This window comes from Kogia breviceps, chromosome 5, assembly GCF_026419965.1.
Source record: "Kogia breviceps isolate mKogBre1 chromosome 5, mKogBre1 haplotype 1, whole genome shotgun sequence".
In the NCBI taxonomy this organism is placed as follows: domain Eukaryota; kingdom Metazoa; phylum Chordata; class Mammalia; order Artiodactyla; family Physeteridae; genus Kogia; species Kogia breviceps.
The window spans coordinates 103,143,741-103,162,530 of record NC_081314.1 but is presented as its reverse complement, the minus strand read 5'-3'; the positions used below and the strand labels follow the sequence as shown (position 1 = coordinate 103,162,530).

General features: G+C 38.0%; 2 protein-coding genes across 4 annotated transcripts in view; one reads left to right on the top strand and one right to left on the bottom strand.

The window, feature by feature from the left end:
• Positions 1-18,790, top strand: part of CMSS1 (cms1 ribosomal small subunit homolog) — a 383,345-nt gene that overhangs the window by 24,176 nt on the left and 340,379 nt on the right. The gene's annotated exons all lie outside the window — the stretch shown is intronic.
• Positions 1-18,790, bottom strand: part of FILIP1L (filamin A interacting protein 1 like) — a 309,709-nt gene that overhangs the window by 17,396 nt on the left and 273,523 nt on the right. For both annotated transcript variants that reach the window (XM_059064839.2, XM_059064845.2), the window contains one exon: positions 2,507-5,282. In XM_059064839.2, the coding sequence (XP_058920822.1) occupies positions 2,507-5,282 (2,776 nt within the window). The remainder of the gene's footprint in view (positions 1-2,506; positions 5,283-18,790) is intronic.

Genomic DNA, 18,790 nt, shown 5'->3' with positions numbered 1-18,790 from the left:
AGTAGCACTTTTAGTAATCTATATATGTTATTAATATGACAGTGTTCCTAAATTTTGATGTGGATATGAGTCATTACACTGAGGTAGTCCTAGTAGAGGAACCTCTAAAAAAGGTTCAGTTCCTTGAAAGTCCAGTAAATTTCCAATAATGTTAATTACTTGGGAAGCCTATTTATAGTTAATATCTGGAGCAGATGATTAAATGAGAATTTGTGCATCATAATCATGGAGCACAGGACTTGTGGTATTAACTTTATTGTATAAAATTGCTCTGGCTCACAAAAGATAAGAAATTGAATCCTTACAAAACAGTTCGACTAATGAATAGCCCAGAGCCTCTCAAACTCTAGTAGTTACAGGTGTGCCAAAAATGGATCTTTCCCTCAGTACTTGGGGCAGCCAGGAGCAAACTGGGGTTGACAGGAGTCCCTGATCATCTCTGCCTCTTTATCCATTGTATCCAGTGTGTTTTCTGTTTGTGTCATCATGTGACAAAAGTTGGGAAGCGCTGGGAAGGCTTTGTCCTTTAATTCTTTCTGGTTTCTGTTTATTATTTCATGATTAGTTGATCGCTACCCACCAAAACATTATGTGTACTCTCTTATTATCTAGAAAGACATCTCATGCAGCAATGTTATCAATGTCTACTTTGAAAGATGTAAAATGATGTATGTAGTTTCTTCTAAAGTTCTAACCCAAGGTGACTTAAAAATAAAAACAGTTTTGGAAAACATTTAGACCATCATGTATTTTGTAATACAGTTGGGTCACTGCCAATTCCCAAGATAAATGTGTTTAAACAGAAGCTTTCTTATTCATCGCTAGCCTCAGCTTTCATCCAAATTTATTTAATGATGATGCAAGCCCACAGCGTTGGTGTTGCAGTTCATCACCATGGAAGTGTTTCTGTCAACAAATCCTTGCTTTGCTATCATGAAATTGATTTTGCAGGGAAAGGAGGACAATTGTGAAAGATTCCTTTTACTTCTAAAGATCTTCACAGTTTGCCTGCGTGTCTAAATGAATTGTGTTTAAAATCAGTAACTGGCAATATTGACCACACTAAATTAACAGTTATGAGGTTGGAAAAGGGAAAATGGCAATGAGCTACTTTGTCTGAAATCATCTTTTTTTAATGTGGCTTGGGGACCAGATTTGTAATTTAAAATGTTCTTCTGAAAGCTGTTCTCTGCTACAGATTATGCTGAGTCCCATTAGCAGAGTATCAGAATTCCTAGGATGCTTTTTTTTTAAGGCTTACTGAATTTTTCTCACCTATCTTGAAAATGGCGTAACAATAGTCACAGGAGAAACTTCCCTCAACTAACATACTGTATTTTTTTAAAATACGCCTTTTCTATAACTTACATTGTAATTATCTTTGGTTTTTATTTGCTTGTTGGGAGGTTAAAAAAAAAAAACCACACACACAGTTAAGTTTAAGCTTCTGAATGCAGCCCACTAACAAACAAGCAAGGTAGGAAGCACCTACCTTAAGTAATTCAAAGTATTTTGGGAAGCTAATAGGAAAAAGGAACAAGAAAGACATTTTTGCTTTGAAGCAGTGTTCAAGAGCATATGTCTTAGTGGCTGATTCCAGGTTTGGATGTAGACATAAATGTTTTAAGGGGATTTTCATTTATGGTAGAAATACAGTCAACTCTTGATTGTGAAGGTAACTTGTATTTCCAAATGTGCTTTTTCTGGCTTACTATCACATTTCAAAGCTTTTTACTTTCACCATCAGCTCATATGTGCTCACAAAAGAAAATTATTTAATATTATTTTATTCAGTGATTATCAGTAAACGTTTATTAAGTAACTAAATTCCTAAGACGTGCTAAGCACTGTGCTGGGCACCAGGGATATTGAGATACATCTCAAGCATGAAGTTTGCTCCTGAGAGATCTTATTGTTCACTTTGAAATCAAAGAGCCATAAAATTTCATTTATTTCAACTACTTCCTCCTCCTCCTCCTCTAATATGTGATCAGAAGTTGACTGTATATGGGAAGTAGGTCCTGTTTGTTTTTAAGGAAGAATTAATAGACATTATGAACAGGAAATAAAATTCTATTATACATGCAAAAAAAAAAAGAACACAAAATGACCAAAAGAAAATTCAGCAAGCAATGGTAAAAATAACAAATTATTTACTGCTTTATAATGTTAAAGTATTTCACCAAGACAAGTTGCAGTCAAATTAATGTGAGTTATGGAAAATGAAATACATAAAGATGTATTTATACAAGTGCAGACTAAATATTTTCCATACAGGTATGTAAATGAAAAAATATACAGTAAGTGCACGCTTGATATGACTATGCAGGCAACACTTAGTTAGTTTCAGATACTCTTGGATAGTTCATGCATAAACCTTCCCAAAGTATAAGTTCAGTCAGTCTTTTGAGGGATGTGGAGGGATAATTAAAAAGGACTGAGTTCCTTGCAATAATATCGGTATAAACCAAATAAGGGAGGGTGGTCAGTTATATATATTACTTACTGTAATTTGTGATTGTCGAGGAAGAGGTGTGGCTGTTGGTGTGATAGTAATACTGCTGGTGACTTTATTGGTTGTTTTGTTTAGTGCCCCATTAGTTAAGCTTTGAGTTCGGTTATCCTGCAGTGGTGCTGAAGGGCTGGCAGGTCTCACGGGGCTAGCTACGGCTTGCATGTAAGGACTTCCTAAGTGAATGTGGATTTTATTATCCTCAGTAGTTATCACACTTGAACTGTTACTGTTTGAACGCTGAAACTGCCATGATGACTGCCGATCAGGGGAGACTCTGAAAATTGCATGCTTGGCACTGATTTCTATCGGCTCTGGAGAGCGTCCCTGCTCAGGGGAGCTAGCTGAACCAGTAACAGCCAAAACCTGAATAGGTGACATTGTCCTTTCTGGAGTTATGGAACCACAAGACTCTGGGGTCTGTGCCCTGGCAAAGGTTGCCATGGTAATTGGGGACATGCCTTGCTCTAAATTCATAAGGCCTTCAGCAGAGGTTTTTGATTTCACTGGAGTTATGGAGGCATTTTGGAGGATGGTTATCCTTTGCTTTGGAGTGCCACAGTTTGGTATCACTGCAGTGCTTGTGTAAGAGTGAGGACTCTCTGTGGTCGGACTTGTGATTTCAAGAGTAGCTGTGTTTTGGACATGGTCTGGAGTAACCTTTATATGAAGTGGCTGCCCAGGTGTGTGGCTTAGGACTAGATCTCCAGGTTGCACGAAGTTGCCATTGGGTTTAGTTTGTATTTTTCCATTCTGAGGATGGCCCTCCTTGGACTTCATCCAAGGAATCCATAGCTTCCTGTTAACAGGACAGGGAGTAGATGAGTTGCATTTGAAAGACAGCACGGACTCCTCATCATTAGGGTCCTCATTCTGGTCCTCACTCTCCTCATATAACTGACCGTTGATGACTGCCCGTTCCAGAGGAATGAGACTCTTGTAATCAGGTGGCTCATTGTCTACTGCTTCTGTTTGAACTTCTTTAGAAAATACTTGAGGGTCAGAGATTCTTCTTCCATTGAGACTGGGCCGGAGGCTCTTACTGAAATGACGGTACCGCTCTAACTCTTTAGTGAGGTTTTCAATCTCTCTTCCTAAATCTCTGTTCCTGTTTTCTTGTTGACTGAGTTTCTTTTGCAGAACTGAATGATCTCCCTGGAGGTGACATATCAGGTCCTCAGTTGCCATGTATTCATGAATTTTCTCTTTCAGTGCATCCACTTCTCTTGAGAGGTGACCTGATTTAGCTTCTTCTTCCTGGAGCCTTTTGAAAAGCCATTGTTCATGGCTGGACTCTGTCTTTTCTGCTAACTTGTATTTGGCAAGTTCCATTTTAACATGTTCCATCTCTTCAGATAAAAATTGAGCTTTGTCTCGTTCATTAGCATACCTTCGTTCTAGAGTCTCATACTCATCTTCAGTTTTCATGAGGTCATCCTCAATGGCTTTCATATCCTTTAACTTCAGTTTCAGTCTTTCCACTTCTTGAGAGAGCTCTTTAATCTTATTGTTCTCTTGGTGTAATGCTACTGTGGACTTACCAGAATCTTGATTTAATTTGTTTTTTAGGAAATCTTTCTCAATTGCTTCCAATGATTGAAGCCTGTTTTTCAACATGTTAACTTTGGACAGGAGATCATTTCCTTTCTCTTCTTCCGCTTTCAGTTTGTTTTTTAGATCATCTCTCTCTTTCGTTACACTGTACATTTTTTCTTCCACATCAGTTTTGGACTTCAGTGCCCTTTTAGTTTCTTCAATTAACTTCTCAGTAACCGTTGTCACTTTATTTTGCTCCACTTGAAGCTGAGAAGCAGCAGCTTGTAACTTATCTTCAGTTTGCTTTAATTTTTCACTCATTGTTTTCCGTTCATCTACCAGCATCACAGTTAATGTTTTCAGTTTAGTTAAATCCTCTTTTAGGGTGAATTCTGTCTTCTCCAGCCGACTTTCAATGGCTTCTAGCTCTTTGATCCTTATCTTTAAACTCTCCAGTTCCTGAGATAACTGCTTTGTGGTCATCCTTTCTTTTTCTAAATTACATTTCAGAGAGTAACATTCTTGTTTGCTTTTGTTGAAAGCGTCTTCTAATTTTTCCAGAGCCATAATTCTTTTATTGAGTTTTTCAACCTCGAGTTTAAAGTCTTTACTCTGTGATGTTTCCTTTTCCAGCCTCTTATTGAGTTCTCTGCACTGCTCCTCCATTTTTATGAGCTCTTCATCCTTCCCTTCCATTTCTAGCACACGTTTCCTGAGCTCCTCCACCTCAGCCATGATACTGGAGTTTCCATATTCTCCCTTGTTAATTTTTTCTTTTATATCTTGCAGCTCCTCTTCTGCTTTTCGTAAAGACCTGTTTGTCTCTTCTAACTCATCAATTTGCCGGCTGAGTGCTGCCAGCTTTTGTCGAAGCTGGCGATTTTGGCTGTCCTCATTGGTGAGCTTTGCCATAATTGTTTCTTGGTTCTGGTGAAACTTTGTGGTCTGCGTTTGCAGATCGTTCTCTAGTCTGGTTGCCTTCTGCTCTTCTTCCTGAACTCTGGCTTCAGCAAGGACTAGTTTAGCATGTGTTTCCTTTGCACTTGTGGTTAGGTCTTGGATTTTCTGTCTTTGAAGGGCAAGCTGTGCCGTCAGCCTTTGTTGTTCGTCCACAACCATCAAAGCAAAAGACTTCAGTTTGGTCAGCTCCTCTTTCAGGGCAGTGACCCTCTTCTCTTTTTCTTGCTCCTTCTTTTTCTGGGACTCTGTTTCTTGGTCAATTAACCTTTTTAATCTGAAAAATACAAGAGCGCATTATATTTTGTAACTGGTGCTTTAGTAACTTGTCAGCTGTGAGTAAACATTTATGTAATTTAGAAAGACAGTATCGACTCATACAGTATATGGAAAGGAGTTCCTGAATTTGATGGGGGAGGAGAATCTTGATTAAACAGATGTCTTGCTTTTTTGTTTTCACTACCTGCTTTCCTCCCACCCCTCATTGATTGGTAACAGTTGCAGTTCATCAGGAGGGCAAGAATATTTGGTTTAAATTGCTTGTGTAACATATGATCAGTAGACATTGTAGCCTGAAGGCTGTAAAAACAGACACAAGCTTGAGATTCAGTTGGAGGAAGCTTCCAGACTGGCCCTACTCTTACCAACTAATTAACCTGGGCAGTTATTTAACATCCCCAGCGCTTCAGTTTCCTCTATGAAAAATGGAGGCAATAATTGTATTATCTCAGGGGCCATCTGTGAAAGTTAAATGAGATAATTTATCTAGGATTCTCACAGTGCTGGCACATGATAAGCATTTGATAAGTGTTGTGTTGCTGTTGATCCATTTTATTAATGTGGTTATTATTATATTTATCAAATGGTTGGCTTGAACCATTATGTGATACATTAATGTTTGGTGATCAGCTTCCTGATTCTTAGTTAAAATAAAATTTATTCACATTGCTTAGAAGTTAGGCACTTTACTGATGGACCTATTTGCCAGTTTAAATTTGGTTTACACTAGACTGACATTGTGTCAGGAATCAATTCACATATATCTCTATCCCCACAGTGGATGGTAGTTGAACGAGAGTAATTGACAGGCACCTAAAGGAGTTTAGAGTTTTCATAACACTTGGGAGGAGCACAGGATTTGATACAAAAGAGCTTGATAAGTGACATGTTAGAAATGGTGGAGGAAAAACTCTTATCAGGAACATAATGAGTCGCTCTTGAATGATGACTCTATGATAACATGTTATTTTTTTTCTTTATGTTTTAAGTTTGTCAACAAAACTTACCTGCAATATAAACTGTCTCTTCCACACATTTTTTTCCCTCAGTATTGAGGTCATAGTTTTAAATGTGTGGCACTCCTTAATTACACTGGGAATGGGCTGATTATAGAGGATGTAATTACAGCTTTGCAGTATTGTTATACAGAAGCTAAAATAGGATGGAATCCCTGAAGAATTGAACTAAGGGACTTGTCATGGATGAAAAGTTATAAATATTTGTTTTCTGATCAAGCATAGAGAATTCATAATATTTTAATGTATCTTTTCTACTAGGAATGAGTTAACTATCCGATGCATGTCTTTAATCCTTGCCACAGAACTTTCTTTTTAAAGCTGTTTAGGATTTGAGAGGACATTTTACAAGGAAGTTAACTTGGGGTATTCTTCTTGTAAATAGAGTCCTTTTTGAGATTCTAATCCACTCTTCTGTCATTACACTACACAAGAGGAACGTGTTTTAAATAATTGTATAATAAAAGAACTTTCAAACTTTTTTATGGGGAGGATCCACTTTTAGTTTTTCCTGTTTTGAGAACCTGACAGGCTGGCCCAAGGGCTGTGGCCTGTGAAATTCTGAAGAAGCTGGTCTGGATGCTGGGGTGGGGTGGTTGATGATCTCATCCACAGTCTTGGCAAGAGGCTTGCCCATGGATTCTGGCTCTGTCCCACTCCCTATTTGAGACACATGGGAACCTGAGAAAAGAAATACGGCAGCTCCCTCCTGAAAGGTAGTGGGACTTCACAATCCAGTGGCAGAGTCCATGGGAAACTGCTTTGGTGGTGAAGTGGTTACAGAAACTTTGGCAAAGTGCTTCTTCCTCGCACCTTAGCATTAGAATGGTATTTAACAGTACAGTAGCGAAATATTTTCCCCTCTCTACATCACAGTTCTTAGAATTTTATAAGAGAACAGTTTCACAAAAACTTTTCAGGATTTTTCAACTTACTAAATAATACCATGTGCTATTTCATTTTCATGAGAAGAAGGTATGTTTTCTTAGGATACGAAGGAGGGAAGACTGAAGTATAATGAAAAGAACATTAAAATTGAATGGTCATCAGTGAATCTTAGCATTGCCATAACTGGCAAAAAAGATTTTGAAGACGCTTCAGTTTCCATTGTGTTCAGTGTTTTCAGCAGCAAGCATGATGCATCTTTTTCAGCATGGTGCAAGTTCATTTATCTTTTTCATGGTTTCTGAAAATCAGCTGGTATCCCCATCTGTTTCCAAGCCCCATCTTACACAGTTAGACACATGAAACTGACAATTCGAATACATTTGCTCTCAGCATTTCCTTACTACTTGTTTCCTAACAACCTTCTATTCCCCTGGACCAGTCCCATGAGCACACCTTAGACAGTCAACAGGCTAGTCAGATAAAGCCTTTCAGGGAGGAAAATAGGAATTTATATGCAGAAAGAGTTACACCCGCAACCATCAACCAATGTGAATCCAGGATAGGAGGGAGGCCCTGATGGAACCTTTCCAGAGCCAGTTGGGTGATTGTGATGCTATTACACATTGCAGGGTTGTGATGTATGTATGAGAGAGAAAGAAAAAAAGAGACAGAGACACTGGTTATGCTACTGAATTGGAATCAGCACTTCTGGTATGGTGAATGGGTTGATCCTAAATCATTCACTATGTCTTGCCTTATATCCTGAAGCATTTTGAAGGATAAAGTTTGAGGTTAATTTATAGTCTTGAAAAAAGGTGTTTCTTTGTAAAGTTAGCTGGTCTTACAAGATTTGAAGCTGCAAGCCTGGCCTGTTGTGCACAGTGCCCTAAACAAGGAAGCTAATTGCCACAATGCTAATTACTAATGCAGGGATATCTATATATTTATGTGAGTGTATAATACAAGTGTGTGTGTTTATGTGTATATACACACATATAGTTGACTAGGTTATTTTTTTTTCTTTCAAATATATATTTGAATGCTTTCAGCAAATATTTGCTGAGAGTTGACTGCATTTTAGTTATTTGAGGTCCACAATCACTTATCTAGAATTTCCAAAGCCAAATGTTTCCAAAATTCTAGAGTTTTCAAATTTTAGAAGCGCAGTAAGGAGCATCCACCATATATTACATAAAAGCTTCAGTAAGGCCTGTGGCACCACCTCCTAAGCAAACCTCTGAATACTTCTACAGTGAACCATGTGAATAGTTACACTAAGTGGGATAATTAAGATAATAGATAACCTCACATCCATTCAGGTTTTGCTGCCAAATGAGTTCAGATAAGAAGTTCTGCTGCCACAATTTAGCAAAAACTTTATGTAGTTTTTAGATCTTTGAAATTGCAGACAAGGGATTGTGGACATGTACAATGAGGGTATAGACTTGGTATCTTTTTGGTAAGAAGGGTGTGGAGTTTGAGGGTCCTAAGGCAGCTTCCTTCTTCAGTAGGATTGGGTTTTAAACCAAAACAGTAACAATTTTCTGTCTCCATTATTTTTCTTTGCATAGTAACAGGCTCTAGGCATTGATGCTGACTGATTTTATAAACTAATACAGATTATCATTGACTCTGGTTTTGCTAGTAACAGGAGATAAGTGATTTTGAGAGCTTTTAACTAGGGTACTCATAATCTTGAAAGCAGCATAGACCTTGGGATGTCCAGATACGAAATTCTTCCCCTCAGAACTGAGGTCAAATTATTGCTCCTTTTCCCATGAATAGTTCCAATTAATATGCCTTTGTGCCTTTTCCAATTAATATGTTTGTATACTCTAGGCTAGGATTTCTTCAATGTCAGCATTATTGACATTTTGGGCCAACTGATTCTTTATGGTGGAGGGCCTTTTAAGATGTTTAGCAGCATCCTTGGTCTCTACTCAGTAGATGCTTGTAACATCTCTCCAGTTGTGACAACCAAAAATATCTCCAGACATTGGCCAGTATCTTCTGGGGGTGCAGCATCACCCCCAGTTGAGAACCACTGATCTACGCCTGTGTTCGTGTTGTGTGTGTGTTTATACACATGTATATGCCAGTCTGTCATTAGAAGTTAGACTCTTTACGGTCCTGCCTGACTCATCTTTCCCGCCTGAGTTACATATACACCTGGTTTTTGTATATTCTCTGCTCAGAGCCTGTTCTTTACCAGTGCTTCTCACAGTTTAAGGTTCATTTGAATCACCTGGGAATCTTGTTAAATGGCAGATTCTGATTTTGTATGCAGGGGATGGGCCTCAAAATTTGCATTACAGCATGCTCCCAGGTGATGCCAGGACTGACTAAGGCTTTACTATGTATGTGTCAGATGTTTTCTGGAAATGGTATTCTGGCTCAATATTAAGTCAGCCAATTGTTCATCATTGATAATACACCCAACTGTCAGCATAGCATATATTCCTGACCTACAGGGCCATCCATTTTTCTCACAGAGAACATCGGATAGGACTAATGACTAATCTAAAATCTGTCATAATTACTGGAAAAAATGACTTAAAATGCATATCATAGGTGTTCGATTAGTAGCTAAATTTTCACCTTAAAAAAGGCAGTAAATAACTTTAGTTCTAGCCCGAAGACTAAAATTATTTGAAACTATATACCATAGTAAAAGAATTCTGGTAAAAGAATGCTACCATTCTTTTAGTGCCAGTGATGTGCTGCCAAGCACTGAGCTAAGTCAGTAGTACAGCTATTGCTTCTAATTCTCAGATGAGCCTATAGGGTTTGAGATTATTCTCTATTTTACAGCCATGAAAACTGAGGGTCAGAAAGATCAGGAAGGGGCAGACAGAGCCTGTTCTCTTTCCCCATACTACACTGCCTCTCCAACAAAGAACACAAACTAGTTCATGGACCTGGTCCACATCTGAAGTGTCTTTCTCAAGGAACACTCTGTGTGTTAGAGAAACTTGTCAGCCTAAAGAAAAATTCTCATTTATCATTGTGCTTGCATTCTTTTTAGTTCATATCTCACAGAGCAGTGGTTTTCAAATGTTTGTTCATAACTCCTAAAATAATTTTCTATTATGTACAATTAATTTGTTTCTGTAAAGAGTAATTATAGCACTTTCTTTTAGCAAATGCTGTCTTTTTTACTTATTGAGGTATAATTGAAAAATAAAATTATAAGATATTTAAAGTATGCAATGTGATGATTTGATATATATGAATTATGAAAGGATTCCCACCAAGTTAATAGTTCCATTACCTCACACGTTCACCTTTTTTGTGTAAGAACACTTAGGTTATATTCTCTCAGCAAATTTCAATTATAATATACAGTATTATCAACTGTAATCACCGTGTTATACATGATAACCTCAGACAGTATTCATCTTACAACTATAGTTTTACCAGCCCTTCCCTATTTCCCCCATTGCCCCAGTCCCCGGCAACCACCATTCTACTCTCTTTCTGGGTTCAACTTTTTTTTTTAGATTCCACATTTAAGTAATACCATGCACTGTTTGTCTCTGCCTAGCTTATTTCACTTTGCATAATGCCCTCTAGGTTCATCCATGTTATTGCAAATGGCAGGATTTCCTTCTTTTTAAAGGCTGAATAATATTCCACAATATATATACATGTGTGTGTATATTCCCACACATATGTGTGTACACACATGTAAATGTATATGTGTGCTGTAGATATATAATGTATTATATATAACACATATGTATACATTATATATAAATACTATACACTTTTACATACATTGTATAAAATATACTTTACATATATTTACATATATGCATTTACATATGTAACACATAGACATACTTATATATGTAAAATACATTTGTATATATGCACACATACATGCCACATTTTCTTTACCCATTCATCCGTTGTCAGACACTCAGACGGTTTCCATACCTTGGCTATTGTGAATAATGCTGCAGTGAACATGGGAGTACAGATATCTCTTCAAGATAGTGATTTCATTTCCTTGGGATATATACCAAAGGATCACATGGTAGTACTATTTTTAATTTCTTGAGAAACCTCTACCCTGTTTTCTATAGTGGCTGTACCAGTTTACATTCCCGTCTGCAGTGTGCAGCAGTTCCCTTTTCTCCACATCCTCCCTAGCATTTGTTATCTCTTGTCTTTTTGATAATAGACATGCTCACAGATGTGAGATGAAATCTCCTTGTGGTTTTGATCTGCATTTCCCTGATGATTAGTGATGTGGAGTGCCTTTTCATATACCTGTTGGCCATTTGTATGTCTTCTTTGGAAAAATGTCTGTTTGCTCATTTTTTAATTGGGTTATTAGAATTTTCTGCTTTGAGTTGTATGAGTTCTTTGTATATTTTGGGTAATAACCCCTTATCAGTTATATGTGGTTTGCAAATATTTTCTTTCATTCCATAGGATACCTTTTCATTTTGTTCATGGTTTCCTCTGCTGTGCAGAAGCTCTTTTTAGTTTGATATAGTCCTATCTGCTTATTTTTACTTCTGTTACCTTTGCTTTTGGTGTCAAATTCAAAACATCATTGCCAAGACCAGTGTTAGGGAGCTTCCCCCTATATTTTTTTTTCTAGGACTTTTAGTTTCAGGTCTTAGGTTCAAATCCTTAATCCATTCTGAGTTGATTTTTGTGTATAATGTAGGATAGGAGTCCAGTTTCATTCTTTTGCATGTGAATATCCTGTTTTTCCAGCAGCAGTTATTGAAGAGACTATCCTTTCCCCCTTGTATATTATTGTCTCCTTTGTTGAAAATTAATTGACCATATATGTATGGGTTTATGTCTTGGATCTCTTTTGTGTTTCACTGGTCTCTGTGTCTTTTTTTATGCCAATACCGACTGTTTTGATTATTATAGGCTTCTAGTATAGTTTGAAATCAGGACATGTGATGCCTCCAGCTTTGTTCTTTATCAAGATTGCTTTGGCTATTCAGGGTCTTTTGTGGTTCCATGTACATTTTAGGACTGTTTTTTCTATTTCTGTGAAAAATTACATTGGAATTTTGATAGGAATTGCATTGAATCTGTAGATCATTTGGATAGTATGGACATTTTAACAATATTAATTCTTCCAATCCATGAACTTGGAACATCAGTCCATTTATCTGTGTCTTCTTCATTTTATTTCATCAATGTCTTACAGTTTTACTATACAGATCTTTTACTTCCTTGGTTAAATTTATTCCTAAGTATTTTATTCATTTTGATGCTATTGTAAATAGAATTGTTTTCTTAATTCTCTTTCGGTAATTTGTTCTAAAAGAATTTTTTTTAACTAAGTACGCCTTCACACATTTTAAAGCTGGCATCTAGAATTTTTTATTCAAGGTTTAAATAATTGCAAAAGATATATATTAACGTTTGCCATATAATCTAAAAGTCATCACTGGCAAACCAGTCAACCAAATCAGACATTCAGGAAAAGTCTGGCTTCATTTTTCAACTTAAGTAAAAGTGTAAATACACATCCATCTGGCAACCATTTCGCTTCTAGAAGAGATGAGGAACAAGAGCTTATTACTCTGAGTTGTCACCAGATGAAATAACAGGCACTGTTACTTCCCTATATCCATCCAGTGGTTGGTTCGGAAGCTGCTGCTGCTCTGCTCTCATGGGACTCTATCAGGAGTATTTCTAGAGTTGTCCCTTTGTCTGTGCCCCAGAGGGGTTTCCAACCCAGAAAGATACAATGTAAGAAGATCTTACATTAATTTGGTAAGATTTTGTTAAGTAAGAAGACTCTGGGCTTCCCTGGTGGCACAGTGGTTGAGAGTCCACCTGCCGATGCAGGAGACACGGGTTCGTGCCCCGGTCCGGGAAGATCCCACATGCCGCGGAGCGGCTGGGCCCGTGAGCCATGGCCGCTGAGCCTGCGCCTCCGGAGCCTGTGCGTCTGGAGCCTGTGCTCCGCCACAACAGTGAGAGGCCTGCACACCACACACACACACACACAGACACACACACACACACACACCAAAAAAAAAAAAAAAAGAAGAAGACTCTTTCGAAAGTGTTGTTAGAAAAAGAAACTTGTAGAGCACAAGCACTTTTCTTCTGGCAGAAAGCATGTGTGTGAATTGCGGATGTAGACACTGATTCCCTTAAAGCTCTCCATGCTTATACCTCTGGAAATTCTTTGTGTACCCACAAGAGTACGTGTACTCCAGTTTGAAGAATACTGTCTTGGAGTACTCATATTCATGTTCAAGTACTGACATGAGAGGATTATAGGAACATTCATTGAATCCTGTCCAATAAAAAACAGGTTGTAGAAGCTGGTTTTATGTACACAAATGTGAGGTAGTTAAATCCAAACTGGCTTACAGCAGTGGCTTATAACAGCTCTTCTTTAAAGTTTCTATTATGGCTCGGAACTGTCATAACTTACTGTAGTTTATCACTATTATTCTGTGCGATGCCAGCTCCTTGTTTTTTCAAAAATCATCACGTATGTCATCTTGAGCATTCTTTGGTACTAATCATAATGCTGGTTCCTTATAACAAAGTATACATTCAGCGCATCTTTTCAGTTTTTATTTACACACATGTCAGCACACGTGTGACTGTATTTTATCTCCTCTAAGTAAGACACTGTTAGTAATATGCATCATATAACACACATAATGAAACAGATGGTGTGTCTAAATGCTATAATGCTAGTCATACCCATAATAACATATAATTCTCATCACTTTTGATTTGTGTTTTATTTATGTACATTACAATCAACACTACTAAAATATAAGCTTCTTAAGAACAGGACACATGTCTGATTCATTTGTGTCTTCTATATTGTCTACTACAAAGCCCTTACATGTAGAAGATACCAAATGAATGGCTTTTTGAATGAATGAATGAACATTTTCCTGTGGGAGATACTGTAGTATTGTCCTAATTTTATTCATTTTTAAAAGAAGGTGCTCTGGTGTTTACCATGTGCCTGGTTTTAGGTATTTAAGAAAATTAGGTGTAAATAGTTTTCCCGTTGGTGTTCTCCAAGTACACTGGCTTCTGGAAAGAACTGAGACTGTTCTTCTTTCTTTGGATCCCTGCATTAGAACTGTATGTGCTTGCTTGTTTGAGGAGAGGGAGATGGGTGGTAAATGTCCACATCCTAGCCCCCCACTCTCCTTTGGTTATTTCATCTCTGCAAACAAAGGAGTGGTCCTTTTTATTTTTTCTTCAGAGACAGAGCTCTACTGGACAAATATGTTTGTTTATTACACAAGCAACATTACATCAACAACAATGAAACCCAAAAGGAAATATTCACCTATGGGCTGACCACCCTAACACATCAATTATGTTTCTACTTTTCCAGATCCTTTCCCAGTTTTTCATACAACCGGCCCATATAAATAAGCTTAGCATGATTATCAAGCAATAAAACCACAAGCCATTAATGGCATTGTGTTGTTTCTGGTAGCTATAGAAATCAACCTATAAGTAGTGAACATCTTCAGAGTCAGCTTAGTTTCTCACCTGTCATCTTTTAGAGGGCAAATACCCACTGTATTTAGTATGTGGACCTTGAATTTACAGTTTCTGATGCTATGAATATGGCAACACTTTTGTTCATTTAACTTGCAAACAACAAAGAATATAATACTGGGACTATACTGACATGAACAGGGAGGGTTCCTGTTCTCCAGAGTTTGTAGGCTTTTGGGAAAGAATGAGCAGATAATTTCAGTGCAACTCAGTAAAGCCTCCAGAGTAGTGGTTCTCAAACTTTTTGGTCTCGTGATTCCTTTATGCTCTTAAAAAAATCATTGAGGACTCTAAAGAGCTTTTGATTACGTGGGTTATGTCTGTCAATATTTATAGTATTAGAAATTCAGACCAAGATATTTTAAAGTATTTATATATTTATTTGTTAAAAATAATAAACCCACTATATGTTAACATAAATAAGATGTTTTTATGAAAAATAACTTTTTCTAACCCAAAAACTTAGTGGGAAGGGTTGATTTATATTTTTGCAAACTCTAATGCCTGGCTTTATTGAAGGCAGCTGGATTCTCAAATCTGTTTCACACATCCCATCATCTGTAAGAGCAATGACGTCACCACATGTCATGTAGCCTTTGGAAAACTTTTATGCTTGTGAGGGAATGAATGAAAAAGATAGCGTTATTATGAAAATAGCTTTGACCTCATAGACCTCTTGAAAGGGGCCATAGTTTGAGAATCACTGTTCATCTCGAGGATAGACAGTTGAAGCATAAATGGCAAATATGTCTTTCTCTGGAAAAGTCTCTGGTTTAGGCTGCAACACCTTCTTCAGGCTGTTACTGAGTGAGCCCTTTGCTTCATACCGATGAAGTCCCCAGATTCACTGGCCTACTCACTGCTTTAGTGTTTACGTTGTTAATAAAACTAGTTGCTCTTCATCATAGATAGATGGAAGATTCCCTGCCTTCAAATACCTCTTTCCTAGTTTTTAGGAAAATCCTAAGTGACAAAACTGCCTCCATAAGACATCATGTTTTGTTTGAAACCACAATTTGAAATAAAGGCATGGAAACCACTGAGTGACCTGGTTCTTAAATGGGTTCATTCACAATGCTATGCAGGTTGGCAGACATTTAATTCATTTCAGACTTTTATGAGGCAATTACAGTGAGCACCTACTATGTGCAAAGTACTGTGCCTGTTATTTATCAGTTTACCTTTTTCTGTTAAAACCTGCCTGTATACTTGCAGACTTTACTCTGGTCATAACTTATAATAGTTTGCCATCAACAACCAAACAGTGTGATGATACCAAGTCCTGTTTGGTCTTTTCTTAAGATATATGAAATAGTGTATCTCTCATTCTAGTCCTAACTGTGTAACTTCACCTTGATGGGCCTCAATTCTTATATTTGCTTTCATTCTTCCAGCACTAGTTTAATACATTACTTTTTCTTCTTGATTTAACATGTTCACTAATAAGCAGAAAACTACATATAATTTATTCATCTTTATATATGCTCATGGCTAGATTCTGATAGTCTGATTATAATGATGTCCCACTATATCTTCAAGCAATTTTTATCTAGTATGTAGTTTTAATTGTTGCATTGCATTGATAGCAGCCATGTTTATGGTTAAATAACCACAGAATTCTAAGCAGTTTGCAGAGTAATTACATGGAATTTGTTAGAAAGATTCCTTAGGTTGAGATAGGTTCTTGGTAATCAGGCCTGTAATTTATGTTTCCTTGCTCTACTCTCTGCTTTTTCAATGGGACTTTTCACTGTTTAGTCTAATTTTTAGGAGCACTCATAAAAATAGCTATGACTAGTCTTTTTTATTCTATGTATGCTGCTTCCTTTTATTTCTCTCACAAGTTAAAGTTTTTTTAAAAAAAATTATAGCTACAGCATACCATAGTCATAATGTAATGCTTGATTCATTTGACTTGGTCAGCAAGATCTAGAAGAACAGTAACACTTTTTTTGGCATCTGCTAGCCAAGTATGAGTATAAATTTGTGTCTGCTTTATGTCCTTGTTACTGAAGATACTGTCATCATCATTGAAATCATTTAGAGACACCATAAATGGGTCCAGATCCAGAAAACTGGGTTGCTGTTTTCCTTCACTGTTTGAAACAAGAATTAGGGTATGAAGTGATGGAGAAGGCTTTAGCTGGTGTCAGAGGAATATACAGTAAAAATGGGGGTGAGTCAGAACTCTTCAACATCTGAACAATCTTGTTTGGCTCCCCAGGGGTCAGAGGAAGTGAATGAATAAGATGCAGATCATCAATGACCTACTAATTATAAGGAGGGAGCTTTTAGCAGAGGAACCGGATCCTAAGAGGAGCTTATGAAATCCTCAGGTTGAGCAGAGGGACCAGGATTTGTACAAATCTTTTTTTAAAAAGAAGGAAAAAGAGCAAAGAAACTGAGACAAAGGGTCTCCTAGAAAGAAAAACTGCTGAAAGGCAAGGTTTCAGAACTAGAAAAAGGTCAGTCTAAGAGCTCACAGGCACAGAGCTTGGGGAGTAAGGCTACAAGGAGAATATTTTCATTTTGAGACCATGGAATCTGGGCTAGGAGACTGCACACTCCAATCAAAGGGCCGGGTGGAGACTTAAAAAGGTGCTCAGTCTAGGCCCAGGAGAGGAAATCAGAACAAGGGAGTGTCAATAAGGACAGCATGTGTAAATTTGTACCACCATAATTACTTAGAGCCTGAATTATATGTTGTTACTTCTTCAGTGCTGTACTGTCAGTTAAGGAACTTTCTAGAAGGAACTGTTGGATGTTGGATGTTCATTGAATACCACTAAGCTTATGCTTCCTCGTCCTCCATTTTAATTTTTTTGTATTAAAAAGTATCTACTCAGGGCTTCCCTGGTGGCGCAGTGGTTGAGAATCTGCCTGCCGATGCAGGGGACACAGGTTCGTGCCCCGGTCCGGGAAGATCCCACATACCGTGGAGCGGCTGGGCCCATGAGCCATGGCCACTGAGTCTGCGCTTCCGGAGCCTTCGCTCTGCAACGGGAGAGGCCACAACAGTGAGAGGCCCACGTACCGCAAAAAAAAAAAAGTATCTACTCAGATGGATTTGTCTTTTTGCCATTTACTGAAATAGATTCTTTGCTTTGAATATATTATAGCTATCACGAAGAAACTTTTTAAAAAATTACTGTGAGTATACTACTACACTAAAGAGCCTACTCACTTTTCTTTTCGGTTCTTCTCCCTGCCTCCCCACTCTGAATGAGGTTTGAAAAATATCCCTCAGATCAGTGTTTTAACATTTTTTTCTTTTCCAGACTTTCCATTTTGATTGCTACTACACCAAAAAAACAAACAAAGGAAAAAAAAACTAGCCTGTCTTTCAACAGATTGAGACTTCAGGTCCTTGGTAAACTGAAAGTTTCATCTCCCTGATCCATCAAGGCCTTCCTAGGCCTCCCACAGCCATAGTGCCTTCCCTGGCTGCCTGGGAGAATTATTCAAAAAGCCACCCAGCATGTGGTGCCTTGGACTGTCACAGATTGAGTGTGCTCCTATATTCCTGAGAGCACCTTGCCTTGTACATGGCATGCAGAGCTGCCTTTAAGTTTAAGTTGATGGTAATGATGATATTGGGCTTGTTCCCAGGTTCCTAACATTTTGACTGTTTATCATTCTTTCCATTCCTTCCTCCCCCTCTCTGTGGTTGATTTGGTACTCTTTGTGATCTGTGTTCTTCTGGATCATATTTGTTTGCTCCACCATGGTAGCCTTCTTTAGGATAGGAATGATGTCCTCTCTACTGCCTATTCCCTACTGCCCCAGCAGTAGAGGCAGTAAACAGTGCAGGTGACTGGGTGACAAGGGCCAGGCAGGATGACTGACAGGGAGCAAGTACGCTCACCAGCACTGAGGCACAAATGGGAAAGAGGCAATAGAGTACTGTGTGGGGCAGGGTAGTGCTAGGGGAGAAATTCAGATTTTGGAGTTCAATTTTCAGACCTGAGTCTTGGCTTCCCCACTCTACCTAGTGTGACTGAGCAAGCAATTTAACCTCTACAAATCTCATTTTCTTCATCTGTAGAATGGGGATAATACTGGAACCTCCCTC